General features: G+C 52.2%; 11 protein-coding genes across 11 annotated transcripts; 5 read left to right on the top strand and 6 right to left on the bottom strand.

Annotated features, from left to right (window-relative positions):
* Window positions 1–259: 259 nt before the first annotated feature.
* HMPREF1120_02582 (uncharacterized protein) lies at window positions 260–944 on the bottom strand (the record flags this gene model as incomplete). The annotated part of the gene is made up of 3 exons (XM_009156626.1): window positions 260–342; window positions 398–812; window positions 876–944. 3 exons carry the CDS (start codon window positions 942–944, stop codon window positions 260–262), a joined length of 567 nt encoding a protein of 188 aa, XP_009154874.1.
* A 648-nt stretch (window positions 945–1,592) lies between these two features.
* HMPREF1120_02583 (uncharacterized protein) lies at window positions 1,593–5,276 on the bottom strand. Its single transcript, XM_009156627.1, has 3 exons — window positions 4,232–5,276; window positions 3,841–4,171; window positions 1,593–3,745 (listed from the first exon to the last, which is right to left on the bottom strand). Exons 1-3 carry the CDS (start codon window positions 4,829–4,831, stop codon window positions 3,216–3,218), a joined length of 1,461 nt encoding a protein of 486 aa, XP_009154875.1. The 5' UTR covers window positions 4,832–5,276; the 3' UTR covers window positions 1,593–3,215.
* Window positions 1,901–2,723, top strand: HMPREF1120_02584 (enoyl-CoA hydratase; the record flags this gene model as incomplete). Its single annotated transcript, XM_009156628.1, has 2 exons — window positions 1,901–2,072; window positions 2,131–2,723. 2 exons carry the CDS (start codon window positions 1,901–1,903, stop codon window positions 2,721–2,723), a joined length of 765 nt encoding a protein of 254 aa, XP_009154876.1.
* Window positions 5,277–5,369: 93 nt separating the features above from the next.
* On the bottom strand, window positions 5,370–8,324 carry HMPREF1120_02585 (uncharacterized protein). The gene is made up of 5 exons (XM_009156629.1): window positions 8,048–8,324; window positions 7,185–7,286; window positions 7,001–7,133; window positions 6,546–6,931; window positions 5,370–6,497 (listed from the first exon to the last, which is right to left on the bottom strand). Exons 1-5 carry the CDS (start codon window positions 8,058–8,060, stop codon window positions 5,632–5,634), a joined length of 1,500 nt encoding a protein of 499 aa, XP_009154877.1. The 5' UTR covers window positions 8,061–8,324; the 3' UTR covers window positions 5,370–5,631.
* A 3,122-nt stretch (window positions 8,325–11,446) lies between these two features.
* On the top strand, window positions 11,447–12,539 carry HMPREF1120_02586 (arylalkylamine N-acetyltransferase; the record flags this gene model as incomplete). Its single annotated transcript, XM_009156630.1, has 3 exons — window positions 11,447–11,884; window positions 11,977–12,447; window positions 12,507–12,539. 3 exons carry the CDS (start codon window positions 11,447–11,449, stop codon window positions 12,537–12,539), a joined length of 942 nt encoding a protein of 313 aa, XP_009154878.1.
* Window positions 12,540–13,524: 985 nt separating this feature from the next.
* HMPREF1120_02587 (uncharacterized protein) lies at window positions 13,525–14,142 on the top strand (the record flags this gene model as incomplete). Its single annotated transcript, XM_009156631.1, has 1 exon — window positions 13,525–14,142. The coding sequence occupies one exon, from the start codon at window positions 13,525–13,527 to the stop codon at window positions 14,140–14,142; it is 618 nt and encodes a 205-aa protein (XP_009154879.1).
* Window positions 14,143–14,167: 25 nt separating this feature from the next.
* HMPREF1120_02588 (uncharacterized protein) lies at window positions 14,168–15,266 on the bottom strand. The gene is made up of 2 exons (XM_009156632.1): window positions 15,005–15,266; window positions 14,168–14,950 (listed from the first exon to the last, which is right to left on the bottom strand). The coding sequence occupies exon 2, from the start codon at window positions 14,935–14,937 to the stop codon at window positions 14,542–14,544; it is 396 nt and encodes a 131-aa protein (XP_009154880.1). The 5' UTR covers window positions 14,938–14,950; window positions 15,005–15,266; the 3' UTR covers window positions 14,168–14,541.
* Window positions 15,267–16,612: 1,346 nt separating this feature from the next.
* HMPREF1120_02589 (sensor histidine kinase/response regulator Fos-1/TcsA) lies at window positions 16,613–18,679 on the top strand (the record flags this gene model as incomplete). Its single annotated transcript, XM_009156633.1, has 1 exon — window positions 16,613–18,679. The coding sequence occupies one exon, from the start codon at window positions 16,613–16,615 to the stop codon at window positions 18,677–18,679; it is 2,067 nt and encodes a 688-aa protein (XP_009154881.1).
* Window positions 18,680–20,386: 1,707 nt separating this feature from the next.
* HMPREF1120_02590 (uncharacterized protein) lies at window positions 20,387–23,102 on the top strand (the record flags this gene model as incomplete). Its single annotated transcript, XM_009156634.1, has 4 exons — window positions 20,387–20,833; window positions 21,296–21,488; window positions 21,563–21,751; window positions 21,844–23,102. 4 exons carry the CDS (start codon window positions 20,387–20,389, stop codon window positions 23,100–23,102), a joined length of 2,088 nt encoding a protein of 695 aa, XP_009154882.1.
* A 25-nt stretch (window positions 23,103–23,127) lies between these two features.
* On the bottom strand, window positions 23,128–25,062 carry HMPREF1120_02591 (uncharacterized protein). The gene has a single exon (XM_009156635.1). It carries the CDS (start codon window positions 24,820–24,822, stop codon window positions 24,055–24,057), a length of 768 nt encoding a protein of 255 aa, XP_009154883.1. The 5' UTR covers window positions 24,823–25,062; the 3' UTR covers window positions 23,128–24,054.
* A 19-nt stretch (window positions 25,063–25,081) lies between these two features.
* Window positions 25,082–26,981, bottom strand: HMPREF1120_02592 (oxidoreductase). The gene has a single exon (XM_009156636.1). The coding sequence runs from the start codon at window positions 26,261–26,263 to the stop codon at window positions 25,148–25,150; it is 1,116 nt and encodes a 371-aa protein (XP_009154884.1). The 5' UTR covers window positions 26,264–26,981; the 3' UTR covers window positions 25,082–25,147.
* Between the last annotated feature and the right edge of the window lie 101 nt (window positions 26,982–27,082).

Genomic DNA, 27,082 nt, shown 5'->3' on the forward strand with positions numbered 1-27,082 from the left:
GAATCTATTATTCGTAGCCAAGTCGCTGTTCCAAGAGATGAAGTTCCGGGCAGCTAATCACTCCCATGGGAGAAGCATGCTCGTTGACTTCCATCCTCATCGTTCATGGAATGGCTTCGCTGAAGACATTGACTGATTGTACTGTACATTTCTGCAGACCTTGCAGTGCTTTTTCCGAGGCATCCTTCCTATAACGTGCCACGACTGGAACCGTGTCCTGGAAAGGAAACACTCCCCGTGCCGCGCATCCCGGCTTGAATCATGACTTGCGGGAATATTTCGCCTTTCCTATCGAAAATGGAACGTAGCGATACTTGATCATGTGTTGGATTTGTCGTCTCACTAAAGGATCCATTAGCCACCAAACCCCGTCCAAATCCCGTTGTGAACGACTTACTTGTCAGGGAGAAAAGAATCAGCCAGTACATAACCAGAACAGGCCAGAAGACGGGCAAGTTGAAGATCTCAAACCAACTGCAGACGAAGCTGATGGTGACAGCTCGGGTTGCCGCATGCCAGAACTTGAACTCCGGCAACCGTCTGATAAACGGTCGGAACTCATCATCCTGCTTCGTGGGCAGAGTGGACCCTTCACCATCCTCGAGGCCTTCATCTTGAGACAAACTCGGATCGAACTTTGGTTGGAGAAAAGCGAGGAACAGATTCAACAGGTAGATCCCCAGGCAGTAAGCGACGATGTACCAGCCTTGAGCGACGATGATCCGAAGAAAGAAGAGGACGAGCAGCACACCGGTGGCAGTCCAACGGTAGGCGACGTAGGGCGTTGATTTATCGAGATATGCTTGGTATTGCTGCACGGAGACGAGATCGGTTAGCCACAACAAACGCGTATTGGTTCAGATCGGCCATCCTACTCTTAGAAGCTTATTGCCCTGGACGGAAATCGCGTCGAAAGGTGTCGTGTCAGGCTCAGGACTGTCCATGGCGGCAGTGGAAGTGGGAGAGACGGCTGCGGCGTGCGAGGGTAGTGTCGCAGAGAGATAGGGTCCGCGCATGCACTTGTTCAGGCGTCTGGCGGGTTGCAGCCAAGGAGAACAAAGGCAAACAGAGGACGCCGATAAAAGGATCGTAAAATGTCTGATAGAGACGAATGCGAGAGAGGGAGTCAGTTGCTGTGAATTGTTGAGGGACAACAACCGTTAAAGCCACGTCGTTTAATTTTCTTCTCCACGGGCACAGGCATTGCAGTCCGGACCCTGAGGAAGGCTGCCGCTGCGCCTCACTGATAGGGGATTGATTTATTATTTGATGTGTAGGTGTGTGCCACAGCACGCCACATTCTGCTGCACCAGCCACACATTGCACTTCCGCATGTCGGACACAGGTTAATCCGCTCCGAGAAACCAAAGGCGAATCATCGGGCTTGGCCATGATCTGCGGAGCCGCAGCCGAGGATGACGGCTGTTCACGGCGAACATGATCGAGAAACATCGACGCGGAGGGCTGATCAGGTCCATGGAGACGGTCCGCATGTACTTTTTTTTGGCGAGCCACTACGACCTATTGAGGTTCAAGTTTCGAGCGTGCCTATAGTTGTGCTACAAGTCGTTGTCAGGTTGAGTTGAGCTTCACCCCGAAAGATACCTTGCTGTGAGACGAAGCATCTCATCTCCTCCGTCGTTGCTGTGTATCTGTATCCGTTACGAGCCTGAGTCCCAGCCATGGCTTCCCTCCGCCTTCTCTCCCGTCCTGTAGCTACCACTCTGACCGCAGCCGCACCGCGGACCCTCCCTCGACTTGTTCGCTTCCAATCGACGTCGAGCAACAGTTCAAGTTATGAGAACATCCTGGTGTCCAAGCCCCGACCGGGCGTAGGACTGAGTACGTGCTGTCCATTGGAATCAACCTAATCCGTTGCTATATATACAACTGCAGCATTATGCTAACATCTTCTTCTCGTCCCTCCCAAACAGTCACATTGAACCGCCCAAAAGCACTAAACGCGCTATCGAGCGCACTCTTCGCCGAGCTCAACGATGCGCTCAAGAAATACGACGATGACAAGGAGATTGGCGCCATCGTGCTGACGGGAAGCGACAAGGCATTTGCAGGTACGCACAACCCAGCCCAGACCGAGTCCGAATACTAACATAGAACCCAACCCAACAGCCGGCGCCGACATCAAAGAGATGGCCCCCCTCACATTCTCCGACGCCTACGCCAACAACTTCATCGCGCCCTGGTCATTCATGACGACGATCCGCAAACCCATCATTGCCGCGGTCTCTGGCCACGCATTAGGAGGTGGCTGCGAACTAGCAATGATGTGCGACATCCTCTACTGCACCAAGACGGCTAACTTTGGGCAACCCGAAATCAAGTTGGGGACCATCCCGGGCGCCGGCGGGTCTCAACGCTTGACGGCGGCACTTGGCAAGAGTAAAGCCATGGAACTGATTCTGACGGGCAACAATTTCAGCGGCGAGGAGGCCGAGAAGCATGGACTTGCCGCTCGCGCCTTTGACGGTGGAAACAAGGAAGTTCTGGATGGTGCATTGGACACGGCCGCCAAGATCGCCAGTTACTCGCGCATCGCTGTGGTTGCGGCCAAGGAGGTCGTCAATAAGAGTCAGGATCTGGGCGTTCGCGAGGGTGTCGAGTACGAGCGCCGTATCTTCCATGCTCTGTTCGGCAGCAATGATCAAAAGGTCGGTATGAAGGCGTTCGCCGAAAAGAAGAAGCCCGAGTGGACTCACTCGTGAAGAACCGACTATAAAAGTCCAGAAACCGTCCAGTGCATTTGCGTAGTGTGTAGTGTAATGGTCGGAAGAGGATGTCCAAAAGAATATACCATGGGTGACAATATCAAAATATAACCGGACTTGAAAGTGCACAGAATCTACAGGTAGATCTCCAATGTCTCACTCTCGAGCAGAACGTATGCCGGTGTAGACAATACCGCGAACTATCTTTGAGGCGAACGTGAGATGTCGTACATTGGCTCAGCGTCCATACCTAGCCTACGAGTAGTCTTTTAGTGTGTTCTTTCGACACTACAACGTACTATGTTTGTGGAATTTTATCCTGAGGATTTGACATGCCACTACCAAGCACAAAAACATCGCTCCCACAATCTTCAGCAAGAATAGAGTTGCCACATCTTGGTCCTGGACCGTGTTCTGAAATCACAACCGGTTCGGATGGGGTATTGTCCACCTCGAGCAGACCTGCGCCATTTTGCCAACGCCATGGTCTTAATCTACTCCCTCTTCAACCTCATTGTCCTCAAGAACAATGCAGGAGTCAGTTTCATCACCGTCGTACCTATGAGGGATCTTCAGCCCCACACCGTTGGTATATCTGGCCATCGCATCGTTAAGATCCCATGTGGGCACGCGTTCGAGCAAAAACTTCGTCAAGTTTGGAGTCGGAGCTCCTCCAGTTCCCCTCCTTCTGCCACCACCAGCTGCCTTGACGTGGGTTGGGTTCGCACTTGCACTGCTGAAGTCCCCCAAACTGCGGGACTTCTGGATATCTTTCTCATATCTGGCAACCATTTCCTTTGGCATTGCCTTTGTAGCAAACACATTGGACCACATGACCTGTTTGAACCCCAGCTTCTGGACTTCCAAGGCCATGTAACCCGGGGTCACAAGAACGATTTTCTGGTAGGCAAGAGGATCGTTTGAGTACTGCTCCAGCATGCGAGCAAAACCGTTGTCGAGGCAAGCGGCTAGAAAGATAGCATGGCAGTTCGGCGTAGATAGATAGAGGTGGAAGTTTTCTAGGTTTCCGCGGCACGTCAGTTTCAAGAGTCCACCACTTTTGATCCACTTGTCATCACTTTCGCAAAGTGGAAATGGCAATGGAAAAGCTTACCTCTGATCTTGTCGTCCGCTCTCTCTTTCCCCCTTCCAGCATCGAAGTAGTCGAAAAGCGGGATCTTCTCCGTGAATTGGACAGCAAAGTCTCTCAATGCAATCTGAGCTGACCGTGCCCGCTGGCGATTCAGAAACTTCTGTTCATAACCGTAGTTGCAGAAAACGCGGGTAATCACTTTCGATGTGATCGGGATGGTTCCGTCTTGTTTCAGAATATACTTGATGACTTCGGTCCTTATCTGCGAAGCTGCGAGACCGCCTGGGTTACTGGCCTCAGCCCCGCTATTGCCAGGGACGTGACTCGAGTTGAGAAATAGGTCAGGGTGCCACTGTTGACCGGGATGTTAGTTAGCCAGAAGCGTGCAAAGTGCTTAATGATGTAGCCTCACCTTGTATGCATCTCCATCGACAAGGACAACAACAAACGGCTGTGCCGGGAGAGGAACATCTAAGTTCTGAGTGCTGTGGCTGATGTTGCTTTGTTGTTCCGCATCTGTGGTGCATTTGAGATACTCAAGGTCGAATTTCGCGTCGATCAATCGCTGCTCAAGAGTCCGAGCATGTTTGGCCATAGCATGCAGAGAGGTGGTTTCTGTGTTAAGCCTTGCTTGCAGTTGTGTGACCAACACCTTCTGGCTTTTGATCGTGTCCTGGTCCTCCTGAATCTGTGCACGATACCTCATGTTGCGCTCCCTTTCCATGGCCAACTGACACCGCAAGACCTCGTTCTCATTCTGTAACGTAGCCACGGACTGCTTAAGTTCATGCAGGTCCGTACGGTATTTGTCAAATTGTAGGTTGGCTTGCTCGCAGAGATGATGTGCGTACGCCAGTTCCTGCTGAAGAGCCTCCACCCTGTCGGCTATTGTCTCGAAATCCAGCAGTTCATCAGGGGAAGACGTCTCAGTTTTGCCATCCACTTCTTCGCTTCCATCATGGTCGACCTCAGGCTGACCTTTGGATTTGAGAAACCAAGAAGAGAACGGCATCTCGGGCGCGATGAAGAATCAAAATGGTGAGGTGATGATATTCGAAGTGCAGGTTAGTGTGGAACTATCCTTTCGCGTAGCACGGGGTGCACCCGGCCATTGAATCCAACCTCGTTATGACTTTACCGTTGTATTGTCTAGACGCGGGCCTTGGGATAACGGTGGATGGATCAGACAGCGAGGTGCTCTACGAGGTTGCTGCGGAATACTGCAGGCACCGGCAAGTTTTCAATGGAGAGGACGAGTTACGTGCAATACGTACAGGCAAAGAAATTCAACTGACATGATCTTGGGAAAAGGTACATTATCAACAGCAGCAGCATGCAGTGCTGGTGGGATATTTGAAGGCAGTGAACAGCGTCGAGGCTGGTGAGATTGAAGTCCACTGGCAGATGATGAATCACTGGCACCTTCTCGCCTGCGCGGGATGACGGCAGCGTGGGGCAACTTTGGCTGGCGCCACGTGATATCGAATTCCGCTCACACTGGCATCATGCTTCTAGACGTTACCACAGACTACAGTGTACGGACCACAGTGCAGAGATACAAGGTGCACATACAGTTGGTACAATCTTGTGCAGTACATCAAGGACAAGCCTTTCTTGTGTGGAAAGGGTCTTCAGCATTCAGCAGGACGGTACGCATACATGAAGCATAGACACCTCATAAGACCACGACAATCTCGAGCTGCGATAGTTCGTTGTTGTGTTCGTAGCACCAAAGCTCTCATGGACGGATTAGCCAGCGTCCCTTACACCCAGGTGTAATTATCAATAAGAGGAACAGCAGCATCTGGGGGATCAGAAGCCTCTGCCAATGACCGCCATCCTCTCCAGACCGGGAACAGCGTTAAAGTTAGCAGCGCCCATTCCCCCGTTCATCACACCACCGGCCATTCCCCCCATTGCTGCGGCCGGCATGGCCCGGTTTCCCATACTTGGTTGTTCCTCCAAGTCTTCGTACCTCAGGGTGTACACCCGTCGCACCTTCTTCCACAGTTTGGTGTCCCACCATATGTAGTAGCCTTGCTCGCTGACCTTATCATCCAGTAAAACTGGACTAGGCGAGTTCTCATCTCGGGTGAGCCACTGTTTCTCCCTCATATGATACCGCCACTTCCTCGCCACCAGTTCTTGAGCCACCAGCATTTGTGTGTAGTCCCGGGGCATCGTGTAGAAGATGAAGAACAGCGTTTCGTCCATAAAGCCATTGATCCTGCTTGCAAGAGGCGCAATCTTTTTGACCGTGTAACAGTCCGGTATGCTGTATTCCGAGTCTAGCGGTCGCAACGGTTGAGCATTTGCTTCAGCCCACGGACCCGGGTAAGTCATTAGAAGCGGTTCCTGAGAACTCATGTTGATCCCAAGCGTTGTTAAATCCACTCCCCTCATAAGACTCCTAGCCGCAGGGCTGGCATTCTCTTGTTCGGCAATGTACCCTTTCATTCCAAATTTTTCTCGCTCTGACATGCCTGCAAAAATGGCTTCCATAGACTGTTCTGGTCTCGTACCCGAGTCTCGGTCGGAGAAAAGGTCCCTGGACTGCAGTGCGACTGATTGTGACGGGGAATCTTGCGGGTAGTCCTTGGCTTGGGGTCTGATATCCTGGCTTAAGAGCCTATCCTGCCCTATCGCCGCGTTCAGACTCTGTGGAATTGGTGACCGAGCTAGATTAGGGTCAGTATCATGATCTGCTCAAGTTGTCACGGACTTACATGTTTGTGTCTGACCCGAAGGAGACGTTACTCTGCTCAAATCACGGGAGACACCATCATTTTGTTGATTCTGCGGTCGCTGCACCAACCCTGGCGGTCCGCTAGATATCTGATTTGTTCGACGTAGGGTCTGTGATGATTCGGTGGGAAATTCCATGGGCGCATTTCGTGAATAAGTGTCGGTCGGATACAGCCCCTCACGATTGCTGCTCGCTGGCTGTTGTTGCTGTTGCTGCTGCTGCTGTTGCCGCGACGGCGCATGCGAACGCGCAGGTTGCAATTGCTGCCGCTGACTCTGTTCGTTCTGCGGCGGACCGGTCTGCCACGCACTGGAGCCGACATTGTGCGACTGCGAATGCAAACCAGCATTGTTTAGACTAGGAAAGCTAGAGCGGGAAGTCAACACGGGCGGTTCAGATTCGAATTCCCTGAAGGGGCCGTCGGTGGCAGCTTACGAGGAGGCCGAAAGATCGAGTTGATTGTTTGTTCTAGAATTCATGGCTTGTGCCCAGTTCTCAGGAGGGAGGGATTCCCTCGCTGGATGTCCCGTGTTTGAAGCGGTTGAAACACTGGGTTGCGCCCACGAGCCTTGTTACGGGTTAGTGGACGCTTATAAGCACCTTCTTTTCAAAGTCATACCAGTTTTATTCGTGAGCATTCTCCCATTGCTAGCCGTTCGCGGTTGGGGCGTTTGGGTGTTGTTGCTGTTGTTATTCACTGCTGGAAGTGGACGCGGTTGTCCTTCAATGATAGTTAGCAAACCGCAAAACGTGGAGCGCGCAGACATCAAAAAGGGGCTTGAGTGCAAATGTGTCCGGCGCGAACGACTAGTTGTAGCCAGCTCTGGTCCCCGCAGCTGCTGTTCTCCTGATCGTGCCATTGTTGTGATGCGGTGGGCAAGCCTCAGAGCTGCATGTCCAGCGAATGACGACACTCCAGCCCGACCGGCGTATATGCTGTTGCGTAGGCCAGCCCCAGAGTCAACAGATAGCACGAAGCCCGTCCCTTCCAGCCCTCGATCGGGACGCCCAAATGCGTGTTCTTCCCCGCTCGAAAAGGTGGCATGTATATGTAATCTTGTACCAAGTACCAAACGCCCAGCCTTGGGAATCTTGACTTGCGACTTCAACGTCGTCGGATCTGATCATGGCTCATCCGGGTCCCAAGCTGTTTATGAAGTAGGCGGCACTAGATGGTTTGTGATCTCCTTCCACTCGCCACTCACAAGGCCTCGAGGGCAACAGCATCGGGGCTTTGGATCATTGTTAAGAGGGTCATCCTCGCTGGATGCGGTTTGCGGTCGGCGGGGTCGCGCTGGATCATGGCTTGCGGCTTGGGGGATCCCAATGGCCCAATGGGGTTATGTCCACCTCTTAACATCTTGGGCAGATGTGTACAACTCCTGAAGGCGATAGATTGGGTTCATGGAATTCCTTTCGTGTGGTCGATTTGCCCGCGTGCTAGGGTGATGCAAGAAAGCACATGCAGAAATGTGAACGTACCTTGTCGATTCATGCCGAGTGTTTGAGGCCGCCGGCCAATGATCTCTCCGGCGATACAGCGATTATCGTGAATTGTGCGCAGATATGGGTTGTAGTCGTTAGTAGTTGTTGGTAAGGCAGTCCTGGATCAATGCTACGAGCAAGTCGTTGAACTGCGCCCGGAGTTGAGATGCGGAATCCAAGCCTTGGCGCAACGATGAGTCGCGGTCGACGTTGAACACCGATGATCTGCTCTACGGAGGCATTAATATAGATGCTATATTTACTCTACTTCCAAGCAGTCACCATCAACTAACATTGATGGTGTATCTGTTCCGTTGCGTGTCTTCCACTGTATATATGGGTGGTGGGGATGCAAATTATACTGGTCCATCGTCACAGACGACGGTGAATTTAGTCCATCACAATCATGCTATCTACATGCACCTACAGTAGGTACCTGTAGGTACCGTTGGAACTTGAACACTACAGTCGTGAGATAATTCGCATGTCTGGCATAAGATGGATTGTGTGACATTCAATTAATTATCTTAAAGTGTTCCGGATCGCTCCTCCAACTCTAGGCAATCTTGCTTTCTGAACAACACATTTCAGAAAAGTGGTCACTGTCGGCTCGTGCCTTCTTAGATGCTGTTAGCGCCATGCTCCCAGCACAAAATGACTCTGAATGCACCATGCATCAGATCAAGAGCCCGATAGCGAGCTCAACGTTCCCATTGACTTGTCGCAGAGCAGCAATTGCTTCGTCGCGCGAAAATCCCAGCTCGGTAACTTTGGCAATTGATTCGTCTGTGATCGGCTGTGACTGGCCAAAATTGCTGTGTTCGGCTGGTTGTCGTGAGGATGATGGCTGCGATGGTGCACCGGTGTTGCTGGGTCCAGCATTCGACGAGTCGCCGGTGGATTTTGATGTTGCTGGCTCAAGGGTTCCGGTAGTCGCGCCAATGGTGCTTCCGTCGGGTCCTTTGACCTTGGGTTCGTTCTCTAGAATCTCCTCCATCATCTTGGGAATCTCGCTTTCAGGCAAGAACGGTATCTCGTCCTCTTGCACCCGTAGGCAATTTTTCTTCAGGTCAATACACATCTGATGTCGTTTGAGCATGTCAAGGCCGAGCAGTAAGTCCACATCCTTGCCTTCCATGACCGTAAAGCTGCTGGCCAAGTTGTATTGCCCTATCTGGATGTCGGCCGAATGGACACGCCCTAGAATGGTAGCGGTGCCCACGCCTCTCGCAATCCCTCCATAACGTTTGTCGATCAGCCGAAGGATGCCGCATCGCTCTGCAGCAGCCGGGGACATGATCGTGGTCTGCGCGCCAGAATCCACGAATGCCTTGATGGGGACGCTGTTGACGGTGACATCGATGTATAACATCGTAACTCTGCCAAAGGCTGCAAACAAGTCAGCATCGTGCCTATTATTCACCATGGGGTTGCCTTACACTCTGGATTTTCCTCCATGGCCTTCTGCAAGTTCTCTGCCACTCTTTGTTGCCGGATAATCTCTTCAATCTTTTGTTGTGCCTCAACATTGAAAGGATCGGCCTCTAGCAAGGCGAACTGCTCCTCTTTCTCCCGCTGAACCTGCTCGTACTGTCGTTGGCGTTCATTCCACAAGTCCTGGAACTTCTGGGGGTCAGAACAGGCAGCTGCGAGCTCGGGGTCTTGTCTTCGACATTGTTCCATGACGACAGGATCACCCAAGATGCGCAGTCTTGTCTGCTCTGGGTCATTGCCACTCCGTAATCTCTGGGGCGGTTGGCCTGCAGCGTTCTCTGGCGCGGGACGTCTTCTGGGCCTTGAGCTTTGGATGGCCATACCCAAGACGCCGCCTTCCTGAAAGTTCAACTGAGCTAAGCTCTTCGAGGTATCGGTTACCGGCTGTCCATCTTGTAAAAAGTGCTGCGAGGAGGGAGGAACGTTGATTTCGGCTTCAACCAAGGCTTTGATGTCGTTAAGGGTCATGTCAGGTCCGACATCGAGGCTGATAAAATCGGACGGGATCTCTGTATCAGAGGCAATAATGGATATAGAGATACGCCTAGAAAGAGGTCAGTCGAGAGAACAGAGCAATACTCAGGTTGTTGACAACGTACATTGTTGCGAAGGTGAGATGCCGTCAAGGACTCCAGGCTTCAAGTCCAACTCTAGGAAAAAGATGCTGCACGCAGAGCGTAGACACAAAAAGTGGAGGACTAATATCTCTCTGAAGCAGTGAGGACCAGACACTGGATGTAGGGATAATATAACGTTGGTGGCTCGACAGTCTAGGTGATTTCTCATCAATAGACGGTGATGGAAACACGTCTTCAGGCACATGGGAATGACGCGCTTCACTGGGGATCGGAGGACTCCTTAGACCCTGTCACAGCGTGACCGCCGCACTCAGGTGCAGCAGGGCACAACTGGAAGTTTGATTCGGTGTGGTGCCGCCTAGTGCCTTGATTATTTTTAAGCATAAAATTCCCCTCCATGCCCTGGCAAGGCCCTACTACTAGTTCCACTTACTAGTATCGGATCATTGTACAGTGGTCTAGGTAGAGTCGCGCGTTATTACTAGCAGGCAACCACTCCTACCACAGTGCTACTGAACCTGCGGTTAGATAAGGTACCTGGTGGGTATATTCTGCTTGGAACGAGATACAAGAACATTCGAGAGGTAGAGAACTCTCTAGATGCCCATACGATGAAGCTTGCCAATCGGCTTGGAGACGAGGTTGAATCTTTGCGCAGATACCTTACCTTAGGTACTTTAGGTAGATAGGCGCCGATTTTTAGGGGTGACCGCCCCAGGACTTTACCTGAATGGCTATTTAACGTCCCTATAAGCCTCGCTTATCAGCAAGAAAGAAAGTTAACTCCCACGCCTAAAGCAGTTTGCTAGGTGCTGCGTTCCCGGCACCAGGGTGCCTGTAACTGTCGTGTGCTATTTTTCTCCTTTCATGCGCTCCCGTCTGCACCACAGTACTTCTTGATGTAACTCTCCAAAGTATGAATTTTCCAATTCCCACAACTTATCTGTGCAGTGACTATCTGAACAAACTTGCACCTGTTGTCCTCACCAGTCCAACAACGAAACGTGATAAAAGGCTGTACTTGTCGTAAAGGACTACATCCATCGATTGTTGCTCCCTTTCTGGTCCTGAGCCAGGTCCTGGTCAACATACTCCGCAAGTCCGCGAACCTTGCTTGTCTGCAGCGGTCGCAAACTTTTTATCTTTCTTAAGAAACACTGCAAGCCGTGCACTTGTAAGACTGCGAAAGACACCCTTACAAGCCTACAAACCCGGTTGAGCAACGCTTCATTTCAATAACAAATCCGAATACCTTGCGACACACAAAAAGCTCTCTTTTAAGAACCCTGCACGCCTCGCTTCGCGACAGTGCGAAACAGGCAGCATGAGCCAATCAGACCAGACCACCGATGTTAACAGCCCTGCCAAGGACAGATCACAACGACACCAATCTTCGCAAGACGAAGACGGCTTCATCGACATTCAACACGACGACGCTGACTTCGCAATGCAAGATAGCGGTCGTGAAGCCCCGCCGACTTCCTCGAGTCCGCTAGAGTTGCAGAGATACGGCAACAATCTAGAAGACGCCAATGATGTGGTGGAATCCGAGGAGGATTCAGAAGACGACCAAGACCCTATCGCCAACCATCCCTTGTTAAGCATGCTCACGGGTCGTCTGGGCGCTCGCCGGCGAGGCTCGACTCACAAATGGGATCATCTTCACCCAGAGAACCAGGCTTTGTCAGTTGCCAATATCGATCAATGCTCTGCCCTTGAAGAGGCAGCATTTCCACCCGAAGAACGGGCAAGTCGGGAAAAGGTAATGTCTATCCTGGGGTTTAATTCTATGAATATCGTCCAGGTCTCTACCGCGTTATGGCTTTCGGCGTGGATGCTAACAGCGTCGCCTAGTTTGAATATCGTCTCACTCGGTGTCCTGAATTGAGTCTAGGACTGTTCACTCAGCCTACCAAAGCCGAGGCGGAAAAGCTGTCCTCTCCTCCTCAAAGAAAGCTGATGGCACACATTGTCGCCACGAGAACTCCAGCGCCCAGTGTAACAGAGGCCTCAATGGGAATTCCTGCCAACTGGAGAGCACGTCGATCTTCGCTGCCAGAGAGAACCGACGTGGAACCGATCGGCCATCAAGACATCGGTGGCACCATCTGCATCCATTCTCTAGCAGTCGCACCCGAGTTCCAGAGAATGGGATTAGGTAGAGTCCTGATGAAGTCGTACATTCAGCGCATGAAAGACGCCAAAATCGCCGACCGGATAGCCCTTCTCGCACATGATCATCTGGTCCGTTTCTACACGTCACTCGGCTTTGAAAACATGGGACCTAGCTCCGTTACGTCTTGCGGCGGTGATTGGAACAACCTGGTGAGTACATCTTCTCTTGAGCACACAGCTGCTTGTTGCTGACAATCCACCTTCCTCAGATACTTGAGTTCACAGGAGACGACGATGATTAGACCTTATGTCACGCGGTGGGATGATGCCTACCACGCCTTGGAAATATATCCAGGCGTAGAACGAGTGACTACGGTCAAATCGATATGATGAGCATGGCAACGGCCTCCTGCATGGAGCCGGTTGGATTGGCCCAGTGACTCATCGTCAGCGAGGAAGGCAGCTGGTGCTAAGCAGACTACTACTGTATGCTCCAAAGGAACGGGTGGCGAGACATCGCAGAGGGACGCCGATGTCCTAGGCATGCGCCTCTATGGTTTGATGCAGCGCCTTTGATTGTGTCCGACCGCTGACAAAGAGGAATGCGAACAAGCTGAGTCAGGACTTTAGTTGATGAATAAATCAAGCTCCTGATTGGCTTCTCGCGGACGGACTCTGGAGTAGCACTGCACTGGCGCAGTTAAAACTCCCCGTACTAGTAGAGCTGAGGCCTGAGGACAATTCACTCCGAGTCCGAGTCCCCGCCGCCTCGGCAAAAGCAAAATCCCCGCCGTAGTGGAAGTACGGCAACTCTCATTGGTTCCCCAGGCCAGATGGCACCTCGCTTCCGCAACTCGCTGGGTCTGCACGGTCGCTTCGAAATACCCGGTTTTCTCCATCCATCGCCCGATGCAAGAGTGACGACTGCACCTCGCGCAAGTTGAACGCATACAACTGCACTCCTCCACTTCCCCGGCCATGCAAGACGATATCCTCGCGTCACTCAGTCACCTCACGGCTTGGACGGGCTCACAGTGCCCGTGGCGAAAATAACCACATTGCTGGGAAACGCAGACAAGATTGTGCGTCTGCCCGTCGCAGAAGGCCAATAAAGTATAGGCTTGAGACAGGACTGCGCGCAACGGGACTCAGCGGCTACTTTGAGTGCCGGCCATATCTATCTCAGACTTGAACTCCATCCGAGATCTGTCCAAAGTGGACATAACCAGGAACGCCTCACTCCTTCCCCGGCTTCGCTGCCCTCAAGAGGCACCATCGCTATACAAAATGCCTACCAACCGACCTTTTTTCGCCAACTTCTTCTCCGCCTTCCGAGCCCGTACGAATCCAACGTTTCAAGTCAAGTCGAGCACGGCATACGATGCGGGTTCGCCAACCTCGCTGGTAGCGACCGCACATGTCTCGACCACCAACACAACGGTGACTTCATCGGCTGCCAGGACCATCACGACAAAGTCAACCGCTGAGACGTCCACGTCTCCCACACAGCCGCACTCCTCACTCACCTCCAACACGAAACCTAGTACGACGCCGGCCTCTCTGCCATTTTCCTCAAATCCCAGTTCCCACCGATATGCCAGTCCGCTCTCAAGGTCGCCCGGAACGGGTACCCCGGGTGGGCCCCATTCCCAGACACACGCAAGTCACACCCCTAACAACATGTCCATGTCACCGCCAGGGGCCTCGACACCGATGACGAGGGGACGGCAACGGAGGGGAAGTGACAGCTCCAATTCCTCAGGCGGCTTCATTGACGCATTGGGACCGGAAAAATGGTACATTGGTGGACGGAATGCAGCAGGCGAAGAGACGTTCTACAAACTAGGTCTAGTCACAGGAGGAACGGGAAGAAGAGTCCGCAGTTTAGATCGGTTGAGTCTGTGAACTTCAGAACAAGGTTACAGATCAGGGCATCGAGTCTTGAGTGATGATTTTATAAATTCTATGTACAGGGTACATACGAAGAACTAGGAGGGGATTTGGCTGGGAAATTGTCGATGGACCTGCTATCTAAACCGATGACATGGCTTCGAAGAAGCTTCATCGGTGAACTTGAAATTTGGGTTCACTGGCTGGTTTGGGTTTGGGCACTGGACTTCACAATTGGGCAAGGCGTTGGTCGGGTGTCCGTGAAGGTCTGCAACAGCCGTGTATGTAGAAAACAGCTCTATCTTTGAAGCGTGCTATTGCATGCTCGGGCTCTGCATGAAAAGGTCTAGAGTAACGATTTCTCAAAATACAGATTCGGATTCTTGGGCCTACCTAGAAGGGCGGGAAATAGAATCACTGTGAGACGCGAGATTTAACTGTGCCACGCGAGAGTCGACGATGGTCGGCGTCCGGTCGAAACACTTTGGGCTGTACCCTGCTGCTGTGGCTTTGCAGTGGGCGATCGCCGCAAAAGTCCAAGTGATTTACATTAAGGTACCTCATTGATGATTCGATGGCTCTCTTGGAATCCGGATACAGCCTGAACAGCCAGAGGATGCAATTAGCCGACCAGATTGTGCCAGACGGCTTGTGCCGGCCGGTTGAACTCTCACTGATGCCCGGTCTCGCTGGTAAGACGCATATGATGAGACCCGTGCAGTGGCAAGAGGCTGGTCCGCCCAGGTAGTTGTAGAACCGTGGATGGTGACAGAGGCCGGTGGAGATACTGTGGCTGTTCTTCTGCTCCATCGACTACACCAATCTTCATGGTCAGAACTACAACTTTATAACAACGTGCACCGTTGTAGGTAGGTACCTGCTGTGGTAAAGGTACCTTGGATGGTACAGCCCATTTGATTGTCCTCCGTCAACGGCCTGGCCTCCTCTTCCCTCGGATGCATTCTCCACGAAATGTCGCGCAAAGAGTCCACCCAATTTCATCCCCAAGCAACCGACCATCTACGCCCACTATAGCACTCCTACAAGTTGTTTCTGCTGTGGACTTCGGCTCAGTGCCGATACCCCATCAGGGTATACTAGCACGTATAGCAGTGAGTTAGCAGCATCATAGAGCGCTCCTCTACGTTCCATCTCTGTTGTCTGATCCATTATCTCGTGTTTTCTGGGTTTTCGGGGCCTTTTGAACCCTCATCCCGTGACGCATGACGTCCGTGGCGCCCCATGCAGTGTCCAGCATTTCGCCAACTTGACCCGAACTTGGACTCCCTTTGGTTCTAGTTGTACGCCCGTCGCTGTCTTTTCCCTTCTACTGCCGTCCCCCCATAGTTCAGCTGATGCACAGGGACCGCCAATTACATGTGCTCGGTCCCTGCCTACCTGGTACCTACCATTCTTTTCCTTCCCAGGGAAATAGACGCTCACGGACATGTACATCCGTTAAGATTTCTCACAAGAAATCATCGTTCGGGACATAGTCACTTTTGACATACCTTTCACCCTACGATCTCTCGCACCCTCAGGCCTTCGCTCGTTAATTGCCTGCTCAACTACCTGTATTCATCCACCCCGTGTACCCTGCAAAATACCTGCTCGTGGCCGGCCACCATTACTGGCTGCGGCCTCCCCAACATACCCTTCACCTGTCTGCGGCTTCGACCAGGGCCGACCCTAGGTGTTGCGTCTGCCTCAAGGGGCTTCAACTAGCCGGGAAAGGCGCTTGCAACATCCTTGTCGATTACAAGTTCGAGTGGTTGAGTCTGCAACGCACCATTCACCAGGAAGCGGTTTGCTGCATCTTCTGGCAGTCTCACGATTTTCCGAGGCCGACCGACTCGCTCATTGTTGCACACTTCCAACTCGATCGGCGAAGGTAGAGGTACAAGAACAATTGAAGAGATAGCGCAAGAGCACCACGAGGGCCTTGGGGAACCTGACGCCACACCCAGTGCGACGCGCATCCGCGACGGGAGGCTTGCTGCATTGGTGGAAGGTGGCAGGCTGAAGGGGGTCTGTCGACTTGCATCACATTATCGGACGCCGCAGCTGCACCCGGATATCCCTCTCTCCCACTATCAGGATCACGACCAGATCCTCCGTGGCCCGCCCTGGATCGACTTCGGTCTCTGGGACCACCCTCCCGGTCTGGAATCTGGTCCGTTTCCCAATCGCCCCGTGAACCTCCACCCTGGAGCCTTGCTCGCGCAGTTTTCACCGCCAGAATCCATGAGTCGTGGTTTCGACATGTATTGCCGTTCATGCAGCCATTTCTTGAAGTGATAGCCAATTGGGCATTTGGTCTTTGGAGCCCGCTGTTGGTAAGCAAACAATACATGTTGTCCCTCGCCTCCCCCCATTCAATCGGCTGTTTGCTCTTTTCCCTTATTCTTATTTCCCCATCTGCAGCTCCACGTTTGCAATGTCATTCATCTTCCCTTGCGGACATGAACACCTAGTAACGAGCAAAATGAAGTCTCGGAAACGACTCGCTGTGGACGAGCTCAAAGACGCCAAAGGGACCGCTATGGCTGAGCCTTCCCTTGCAGTCTCGCGGCAGAAACCTTTGCCGCCCGAACAGTCCGATTCGCTACATGGCACGCACCCTTCTTCGGCAAGCCAAAGCTCATCGGGCATGGAGCGCATCTTCGCTCTGTCGCCTGTTCCCACCGCTGTCCTTGACAAGGACTTGCGGATCATCACGATTTCGATGTCGGCTCAAAGTATGTATGATCTGGACCTGAACGAGTGTAAAGGCCGTAACTTCCTGGATTTTGTCGATGACATGTCGATGCCAGCAAGCCACGCGACAACAGCCAAACTAATCCAAGATGCGATATCTACTCGCAAAGAGCAGAGATCAGAGCCAATGCCGGGGACAACAGTGCCCGGGTTCTGGCGCCTTCGAGTCCTACCGATCTTTGATGCGGACGAGCTCCTGTATGTCGTCGTTGAGGCTCAAGACGTCACCGAAGACGTGCAGAAGACGCTGAATTATTCGACACAATTAGCATCCGCCGAGACGTACCGCATCCTAGTCAGTACCCTTCGCGACTATGCAATCTTCATGCTTGACCCCAACGGCTGTATAGCGACCTGGAATACAGGAGCTACACTTCTCAAACAATATACGCAGGAAGAAATCATTGGCAAGCACTTTTCAACATTCTACCGCGAGGAGGATCGGAAAGCCCGCAAACCGGAGAAGGAGTTGGAACTGGCACTGCGTGACGGCAAAGTTGAGGATGAAGGATGGCGAGTTCGCAAAGATGGCTCGCGGTTCTGGGCCAATGTCATCATCACACCTGTCTACCGGGACGGCGAGCTCACCGGCTTTAGCAAAGTGACGCGCGATCTCACCGAACGGAAAGCAGCCGAAGCGCGACTAATCTCAGCATACGAAGAAGCCTCCAAATTGAAGTCAGATTTCCTCGCCAACATGAGCCACGAAATTCGCACCCCTATGCATGGCATGCTGTCGGCGCTCTCGCTGCTTACGGACACGGACCTGTCCAAAGAGCAAAAGGAGCTTACCAGAATCATCGACGAATCCGGGGCGATATTGTTACAGGTCATCAACGACATTCTTGATTATTCCAAGTTAAGCTCAGGCTCCTTCTCTATCAGCAAGGATGTTTTGAATATATCCGAGATAGTAGCAGCTGTTAGGAGGGCCTTCAATGTGGGATCGGACAACGACATGAAGTTGGAGGTTGAGCTGGATCCTCGACTGCCCAAGTTTGCTCAAGGAGACGCACTCCGCTACCGCCAGATATTGCAGAATCTTGTATCCAACGCCATTAAATTTACAGATCATGGATACGTACGGGTCAAAGTCATCCTCACCAACGAGGACGAGTCGTCATACGACATCAGGACAGAAGTTATCGATACGGGCATTGGCGTGCCACTTGAATCAGAACATGTTCTGTTTACTCCCTTCACACAGCTGGACAAATTTTCAACCAAACGCTACAAGGGCACTGGACTCGGACTGTCGATTTGCAAAAGTCTGGTTGAACTCATGGGAGGCGAAATAGGATTTGGTCCCAACCCTGACCGGCAAGGTAGCGTTTTCTATTTCAGCCTCAAACTGAACAAATTGGACGCAAAGGTACCAGCGCCTCCCGTCCCAAACGCACCGGATGTGGACCTGAAGAAACTGGCCCCCGAAAAACAAATTCTCTTGGTAGAGGACAATGCCATCAATCAGACCATCATGGTTCGTCTGTTACGAGCGTTTGGTTTCGAGAAGGTTGATGTTGCCAGTGATGGCAAAGAAGGATTGCAATTGGTCAAACAAAAGCCGCTGACATATAGTCTTATCCTCATGGACATCAGCATGCCAGTCATGGACGGAGTGACGGCAACAAAAGAGATCCGGCGACTTGGGCATTCAGTCCCCATCATTGCCATGACTGCCAACGCTTTGAAAGGCGACGAAGAAGCCTATCTGGCCGAAGGAATGAATGATTATGTTGCCAAGCCGGTGGATAGGAAGTTATTAACACAAGCTTTGTTGAGATGGCTCCGGTAGGGCAACACTGGTCTTACACCTGGCATGGCGTAGATGTGATGCAAGTCAGGGCTTCGGCCATTGATGGCAGTTGAATCTGTTTTACGGGTCTCGACCAAGCCCCCCCCATGCCCTGGTCTTCAAGTCACCAGGATTCAAGGTCGTGCTTGGGTGCATTTAGCGTCAATGACGCAAAAACAGTCCTATAAAGCCTGCTCGAGACCCTCGGATATGGCAGGCTTGAACAGTTCTACTGGGACAGACACAAAACGTCCCGGGTCATGAGAATCCCTGACATGGGAAGTATTCTCGTTCCATCGCGGCAAGGCTGATTGCTCGGAAGACAAAAACCACCGCCGGCGTTTTGCCATAAGTCACGCCTGGAAGACTGTTCGGATGCAAGCATGATGTTATGATCTATTGCTTTCAAAATGGAGTGGGATTGGATTGGATTGGACCGGATGAGCTTGTTTGGCGTTCCAGAGGATCTGTGTATTGTCCTAACAGGCAACGCAGCACATTCAGGAAAGCCCTGGCATTTTTGGAAGCAGTGGCCCGGTCACCCTGGTCCAGGTTGTATTTATGACCTGGTGCCGTCCAGTCGGAAGTTACAAATGGAGGCTACTAATGAATTTGACTTAAGAGAGGTCAATTCTAGGCCAGGGTTCCTTAGCCTTGTACTGCAGGCCGAGTACAACACTGCAGTAGGAAGCGGTCGAAGGTTTCCTGCAAAAGGCGGACCACAAATAGAACGAATATACCATGTAATCATGACCTTGCTTCAACCTGGGCCGGTCTAGGCTGTGGCTTGCAGGAAGCAGTACACTGTAGATGCTTACGATCAATAATTCTACCTACACAGTGCTAGGCCCCATGTATCGTTGACCGCTGGACTCAGCTGAATGTAAAATGTAAGGGTGTTGTGGCGCCACTTGATTGGCCGCTTGGTCGCATTGGCTCTGCATCAAATCATGCAGTCAAATTGAACTGGACTCGGAGAGTGGTCGGCACTGGATGAGAGGGCAAGTCGTTGACCGAGAGCACCGTGCGTGTGAATGGTTATAACGATTGATCGAGCCAGTTACTACTGTACCTACCTAGGTAGGTAGCCATGTCCGGTGATGGCGTGTCCCTCGGTAGTAGTGGTACCTGGCAAGAGTTAGGTGGTGAAGAGACTCGAGGTTGACACCTGTGTGACACTTGAACGGGCTGTCCCTCCTGTTGGTCCGGTCAGTGGCTTTACCGTCTTACCTTGTCTTGTGTGACATACTTCCAAAGGTATTCCCTTTCCTTCCATTCCATGGTCTTATTTTGAATCCCGAAGCCACGAAGTTAAAGTCGAAGGCAAAGGGCAAAACCACCGTGTTTGTGGCTTCTGATCAGCCATATCAGGTGGCCACAACTACTAGAGATACCGTACACACCGAAACAACGGAAACATCGACCTAGGAGCCCCCCGTCAACCGTCAAGAGGGCGTGAGTGTGTGTTGCACCAAGCACGATTCTTCTGTTTTCCCAAGGTCCGAACCCTGAGCCTGAGGCTGACCCCGACCCTGGTCGCTGACACTGACATCGGGCCGGCGAATCTCATCGTCCCCATCCCCATCCCCTGATCCCGGATACTAATGGTGATGGTCCTATCACACTGGCAGTCTGGTTCTGGGTATTGGAACACTCAGCAAGGGACCAGCCACAAAGTATTGTACGGGATAAGTGATCCGAGAAACGATGTTCTTCAACTTGAATATCCAGGTACCAGTACCTCAATGGCAGTGGCATCTCCCGCCGCCATCCATATTACAAAAGTACAAGCAGCCGGCAGCTTTGGCACAGACGGTGGCCGTGCTGGTACAACGTGGGCAGCAGAAATTGGCGGAGATAGCTGGCGGTCACTGGCATGGCAATGTCATTGTCGTCTTGATTCTGCTGGGCGTGTCCATTGTGGCTCTGGCGCTTTGGATCTATCATTGCTCGTGGAAGTCGAGCAGCAGCATTGCAACCGAACAGAAGTCGCATCATCAGTCGTCCTGCAATGTGGGCTTGACTGCTGATACCAAGTCGTTGCCATGGGTAGGAAGACCCGAGAAGATCGCTCGTTGGGTTCTTCCCAATACCCGGGCCAGGTTGTGGAATATGATCAATTATGAGAGGGCGTTGAAGGAGGCTTATGAGAAGGTGAGTTTGGATTCTTCATTAAACCCCGAGATGGATTTGGGAGTGCAGTTCTTCGTGTCTCTGCACCGGTCCCCTTTTCGAGGTTGTTCTATCCTTTCGCCTTGTTTGATACCTTCGTCACACGCCTACAGAGTCTTTGGAACATGTTACTTTCAAGGCCTGGATTCGCATTGTGAGGTTGTTTGTTCTGTCTACGCCGTTCCACGTCCTCGGGCTTTCAGTCATGGGAGAGGGGAACGACAATGCTTTGCTTACCAAAAGAAACAGAGAAAGAAGAAATATGACAAGGCATAGACGACGAGCAAGCCAGGGCCTAGGCGGTTTGAATGCTATCCGGCAAGACCTTTTTCTTCTTGTCGGTTTGAAGGATTGTGCTGAGCAATGTTTATGTTCCTTCTTCACCTTGTCGATTTTCCACCGACTCAATTACACTCACTCATCTAATCTATCTTTCATCCACAGTACGCCATCCATGATAAAGCATGTATGCTCGCCACTCTCGACGGCGAAGTCATCCTGCTTCCGCCCTCGTCGATCCCCTGGCTCATATCGCAGCCAGAACACGTCGTCAGCGTCAACGGAGCACACAAACACATCCTTCAGACCAGATACACCTTTCCCCGGCCGGAGATCATGGATCCAACTGTTCATTTCGGTATGTATACAAGGTAGCCTGACTTCCCACCCAATCGATCAACACATGACTTACGAGGGATATCCATCAACTAGACGTGATAAAGTCCGAACTCACTCGTCAAGTGTTCAACGTGACGCCCGAGGTCTGCGATGAACTGGCTGCCGCGGTCGACGAGATCTGGGGCACCGACACGGCCAATTGGACTGAGATCCCGCTCTTTGATTCCCTGACTAAAATCATTGCGAGGACAAGTAATCGTGTCTTTGTGGGGTTGCCTTTCTGTAAGTATTTTTGGATTCATTGGCATCTGTTCTCCTTTCGATACACGTATCTCTTTCGGCTGTGGAACTGACCGACCTGTATGTATCTACAGGCCGCAATGAAGAATACATCCACAACGCCGTCGGATTCGCCGAAGACATTGCCCTATCCGCCACGTTACTGCGTCTGTTCCCGGCCTTTCTGCGGCCTTTGGTGGCGCCCATAATTACACATCCGAACCGGAAACATGCGCGCGGCTTCACTCGAATCTTGACGCCAGAGATTCTACGGCGGCAACGGCAACAGCAACAGCAACAGCAAACAGACGATAAACCAGACTCAAAAAACGATTTCTTGCAGTGGCTGTTGACGCGCTCGCTGAAACGGTCGACTTCAACACGTCCAAGCCAAACTGCCACTGGTCCTGACGAAACAGACCCGCAGATTATATGTGCGCGCCTCTTACACACCAATTTCGCCGCCGTCCACACAACTAGTTTCATCGCGACCAATGCGCTCTTGGATATCTTGTCCGTCCCGCTCGTTCAGGGCGTGGTCGACAAGTTGCGCGCCGAAGCTGTGGAGACGATGGATATGACAAACAACGAGTCGGACGTCCCGCACCAACCAAAATCGGCTGGGTCTGCTGGGCCAATGTGGTCCAGAGCCTCACTTTCCCAAATGCATTACCTCGACTCCGCTCTGCGCGAGAGCTCACGTCGAGCCAGCATCATTGGCGTTGGCATCAATCACAAGGTCGTCGTTGAAGGTGGCGTCACCACGCCTGACGGCACTTATTTGCCTCAGGGGAGTATGGTGGCAGTACATAGTTGGGGCTTGCACAACGATGAAAACATTTACGATATGGCGGGCGAGTATAGACCTTTTAGGTTTGTCGAGTTGAAAGACAGGATTGGGCGGAGCGAGCGCGAGACCCTTGGGTCGAGCGAGACTAATAAAGGTGCTGCAGCGGACGTGGAGAGGGATGAGAAGGGGAAATCAACGGCAACACGCCGTGGTGAGGACGCCACAAAAATCTATCTCGACAAAGCTCATCTCCAATTCATCGCAACGTCGCCGACGTACCTTGGCTTCGGGCACGGTCGGCACGCGTGTCCCGGTCGCTTTTTCGCCGCCAACGAACTCAAGTTGTTGATGGCTTATCTTTTGACGAGATATGATGTGCATATGGTGCTGGATGGTCAGGACTACGGTGGATATGGGAAAGGGAGTGAAAATGGAAATGGTAATGGATTAGGTGTCAGGCCGCAGTGTTATTGGGCTGGGCCGAATCATGTCCCGCCTATGGGTGCGAAAGTTAGAGTGAGACGGAGGAAGACGTGCGTGGATGCGGTGGGTTCTACGGATTGACCGACTAAGGGGAGCTGGTCGGAGGAGGTGGGAGTGGTGTGTGGTGGCCCGGGTGCGAGAGGGAGGAGCGCTGCTGGATGATGGTGCGGAACAGTCATTGACCGGGGGAAAAAGGGGAGAGGAGGTGTTTCCTGTGGTCAATGATGGCTAGTGCAATTCAAGCAGTATTAGATACAGATAGAAGCGGATGTGAATGACCAACGTCCTATTTCTGCGGCAAGATGGTGTGGACTGATGTGGGCTTTTATAGAGAAGAGATGCTCTGCCAGTCTTGACCGTAAGGTGGTTCGAGGGACCTTTTTCATGTTATAGAGGGTAATACACTTGGGGTACTTCCCTATCGTTATTGACTCGGCCCTCAGACCAGGGTAGATATTCCATGGCCTGGCAGTGACCAACATATAGCCAGAGCTTAGCAGAGAGAAACACTTTTCCTGGCAAGAGAGGTTTTGTTTGTAGACCATACCTATGCTGCATTTCGTGGGCGGACGGACCAGGATCCAGGACTGAGGCAGAAGTAGATCGTCTTGATCGACCGGTAATCCCGATTGAGGATGGCCAGCGATATAACAGATAACACCGCACCCCCCTCGACCCCTACCACGATTGCGGAGGCCCGAATCTCTGTCCTGTGCGAGCGTATGCAAGCATGTCCAACGCAGTTCTGGTTCGTCTTCAACGGAGGCTAGGTCCGTCATTTTGCTGCTGGATAGCGCACGAGTACCTGAACGTGTCGCGCACTATCCTCATACAGTTCACACTCACTCCGTCCATGCATATCGAGGCTTCGAAGAGCGCTTTGAACCGGCACCTGCGCCTTGCTCTGCTCCATGGCACAGTCCCACCATGCACAACAGTTCAACCATGTACCGCGGTACCAGCCAGCACCCAGAATCGGTCCAAAAGGCCAAATCAATTCATATCTCCTTTCTGGAGACATTCCCTCTTTCATTCACTCATCCTTCCTCGCATTCCAAAACCCCTTGCCATAACTCACCACAATCTCCTCGCCCTTTCCAATCCCCTTGGCTCTGGGACCGCCATTTTTGCCGGCACTCAGCACAAACACTCCGATTCTTTTCTCCAGCTTGCCAGTGCCAGTCCCCGGGCCGCCAACCTGGACAAGGCAGTCGCGAAACTCGGCATTCGGTCCTGCAGGCCTGATGCCGCGATAGTCGTTGATAAAGCGAGCTTCGTTGCCACATTTAGACGCGTCAATGGCTAGATCTAGATCCCGGTCAAGGCTGAGATCGTAGTTGGACGTAGCATAGGTGGAGTCGGGGCTTGGTGGGGTGGATGTTGAGGAAGAAGAGCTTGCAGTAGCATTCTGGGAAGTTTGAGAGTCGGCTTCATCCGTGGATGTATCCGGAGGCTGAGCTGGACCGTGAAGAGTACCAAGGTACAAGATGACAAAGCTTGACGGTGGTAGTGCACGGGTGGAAAATAGTCCGTACTGTCCTTGTGCGGGATGCGAGGGCGATGTGATCGGTGTGATGCGGACGAGGGGGTTTGGTGAAATGATGGCTTGTGGTTTGATTATGGGAAGTGAGTTTGCAGTGCTGAATCCCGTAGGTGCAGCGATGACCTCAAGAACACTGCTCGACAAGGGTGGTGGTATATGAAGCGTTGTCAGGTAGACGATGTCTGGTGGCCAGTTCTTGGGGAGTTGTGAGGACGATGCTTTCGTCTGTCGTTGGGCTTGACGGGGATGCGCGGACATGACCTGGACGAGCCCTTGTGGTGTAGTTGGCGGTCATTGTGGAAGTTGGGCAACCTGAATATCTATTTGATTCATATAATCGAATGGATGAGGTTGTGCTCGGCGAACCTTCTTTAGACATGAAATGCCACTGATAAATGGTCAAAGCGATCAGCGGAAGACTGTAACACTACACTGTACAACTTATAGGCGCCTCTGTCCTTGAAATCTCGAGTTTCCCACAGGATGCAGAGGTACACTAGTAGTTACTGTCGAGGTATACTGTGTAACATTATGATTTTGCATTATACATATTTGAACACTACTGGTCTCGTACAGTTCCCCCTCACAGCGTAACAACAATCTTTCTGGCGCTCACACCCCCTTTGTGGACATCAAGGGCATGTTGGATCGTCTCCAGGCCATGTCCGACCACTTCAGCGTCCGGTGCGGCCACAAACGTCTTCTCCGCCAATGCTCTGGGAAGAAAGTCCTCATAAATCATTGGTCCCACTTCGTTGTCCACCAGAGTGTCGCCGAAGATGAACTTGGTTCGGACTCCGCCCAGCCTTGCCCGGGCCGACAACGAGACGATGCCCGAGATGTAGTAGAAAGCAGTCTGCAGCGTCACAAGCCGCTTGGGCGGTGATGGCGGCATAGGGTAGGTTGCCATGGACAGAAACTTGTCGCCTTTGCACGAACTGAGAATACTGAGACACATTTCGGCGGCACCCCTGCCAACGGACAGCGCGCCAGCAGTGGTTTTACCTTGGAATGATTGCTTAATGTCCGCAACCACCGTGCTGCTATTGTAGTCGAAGACTTGCGCAGCGCCCAATTTCTTCACGTATTCGAAGTTCCGGGGAGACGCGGTCGTGATGACCTCATACCCGGCGGCCACGGCAAGCTGGATTGCATTGCTGCCCACGCTCGTGGATCCTCCCCAGATCAGCAGTGTCTTGCCTGTTGAGTTCTTGGACGCCGAAACGGTCGGATATTGAAGCGCTAGTTGATCTTTCTGAAACATGGCACATGCCGCGGTGGACAGACCCAAGGGGATCACGGCGGCTTGCTCGTAAGCCAACCAATCCGGAATATGTGACGCCATCTTGGTCAGCAACACTGTATACTCCTGGAAACCGCAGTGAGAGGCGAGATTGTGCTTCTCGGCAAGTCCAATTGAGTTGCCGACCACGCGATCACCGACTTGGAAGTGTGTGACATTGGGCCCGACTTCGACGACCTCCCCAGCAACATCTGTTCCCAGAATTGCCGGATACTTGACCCACGAGTAGAGAAGATTGCCTATATCCTGTTTGATGTGGTCTAGTGGGTTGATTGCCACAGCGTGGTTCTTGATCACAATCTCATCGGCCTGGGGGTGCGTGTATGGTGCCGACCTGACCTCTAGTGGACGCTGCTTTGGACCGATAAGGTAAGCTGCTTTATTTGAGGGATGCATTTGGACTCTTTGATGATGGCCGATAATACCCCAGGCCCGTTACCCTTCAAATATCAGACGGTGTCCTTGGTTTGCAGTTTCTTTTGATGGGTTTCCCTTTTGGATACCTGTCTTGGAGGTCGAATTCATGACTGGGTGATCAATGGGTTGTCGTTTCCTTTTATGCCTCGTCAATGCCTGTACAGTTGAAGACATATGAGAGCCATTCACGGCTCATATTCAAGGCTGAAAGACGGCATTAGGTGCATGGACGTCCGACCATCCGACCGTCCGATGCTCTGGTGACCCCAGGTCCTAAACAGCTCAGCAAGGGGAACGGCCGTATGAGTAAGCCCACCACTATAAGATGACTGAACTAACCCTGGCCGATCTGGATGCCACAATCACACAAGTACAATGGAGGCTGTGCATCGACACCAGCCGTCAATCGATTGGCATTGGACAGGGCTGTGATTCGGGGAGTCTTGGAATAATTATTAGATAGAAAGTGACCTCACCGGAAAGATAGTTCACCCGGGGGGACACGGGACGACTGACATCCATAGCCAGGGACGAGTACATACTGTACAGTACCTGCACGACAGGCAACACACCTACCTGTTGTTGCTAATCCAACAGCAAGGAATTTGGGGACGGCTGAGGCCCAGCTGGGAACCCGACTGTTGTCATGATGTCAAGCGACAAACCCTCATAAATAAGCCTGAGTGCTTCCCCACGGTGCGCCATCCCAGAGAGGCTTAGTGATGTTGTGTGCAGGCGTTGGCGTGGCAGCCTCGGCAGCTTCTTTTATGCTTAAACTCAAGTGTCCGGGGCCAATTC

The sequence above is a fragment of the Exophiala dermatitidis genome, assembly GCF_000230625.1.
Source record: "Exophiala dermatitidis NIH/UT8656 unplaced genomic scaffold supercont1.2, whole genome shotgun sequence".
Taxonomy (NCBI): Eukaryota; Fungi; Ascomycota; class Eurotiomycetes; order Chaetothyriales; family Herpotrichiellaceae; genus Exophiala; species Exophiala dermatitidis.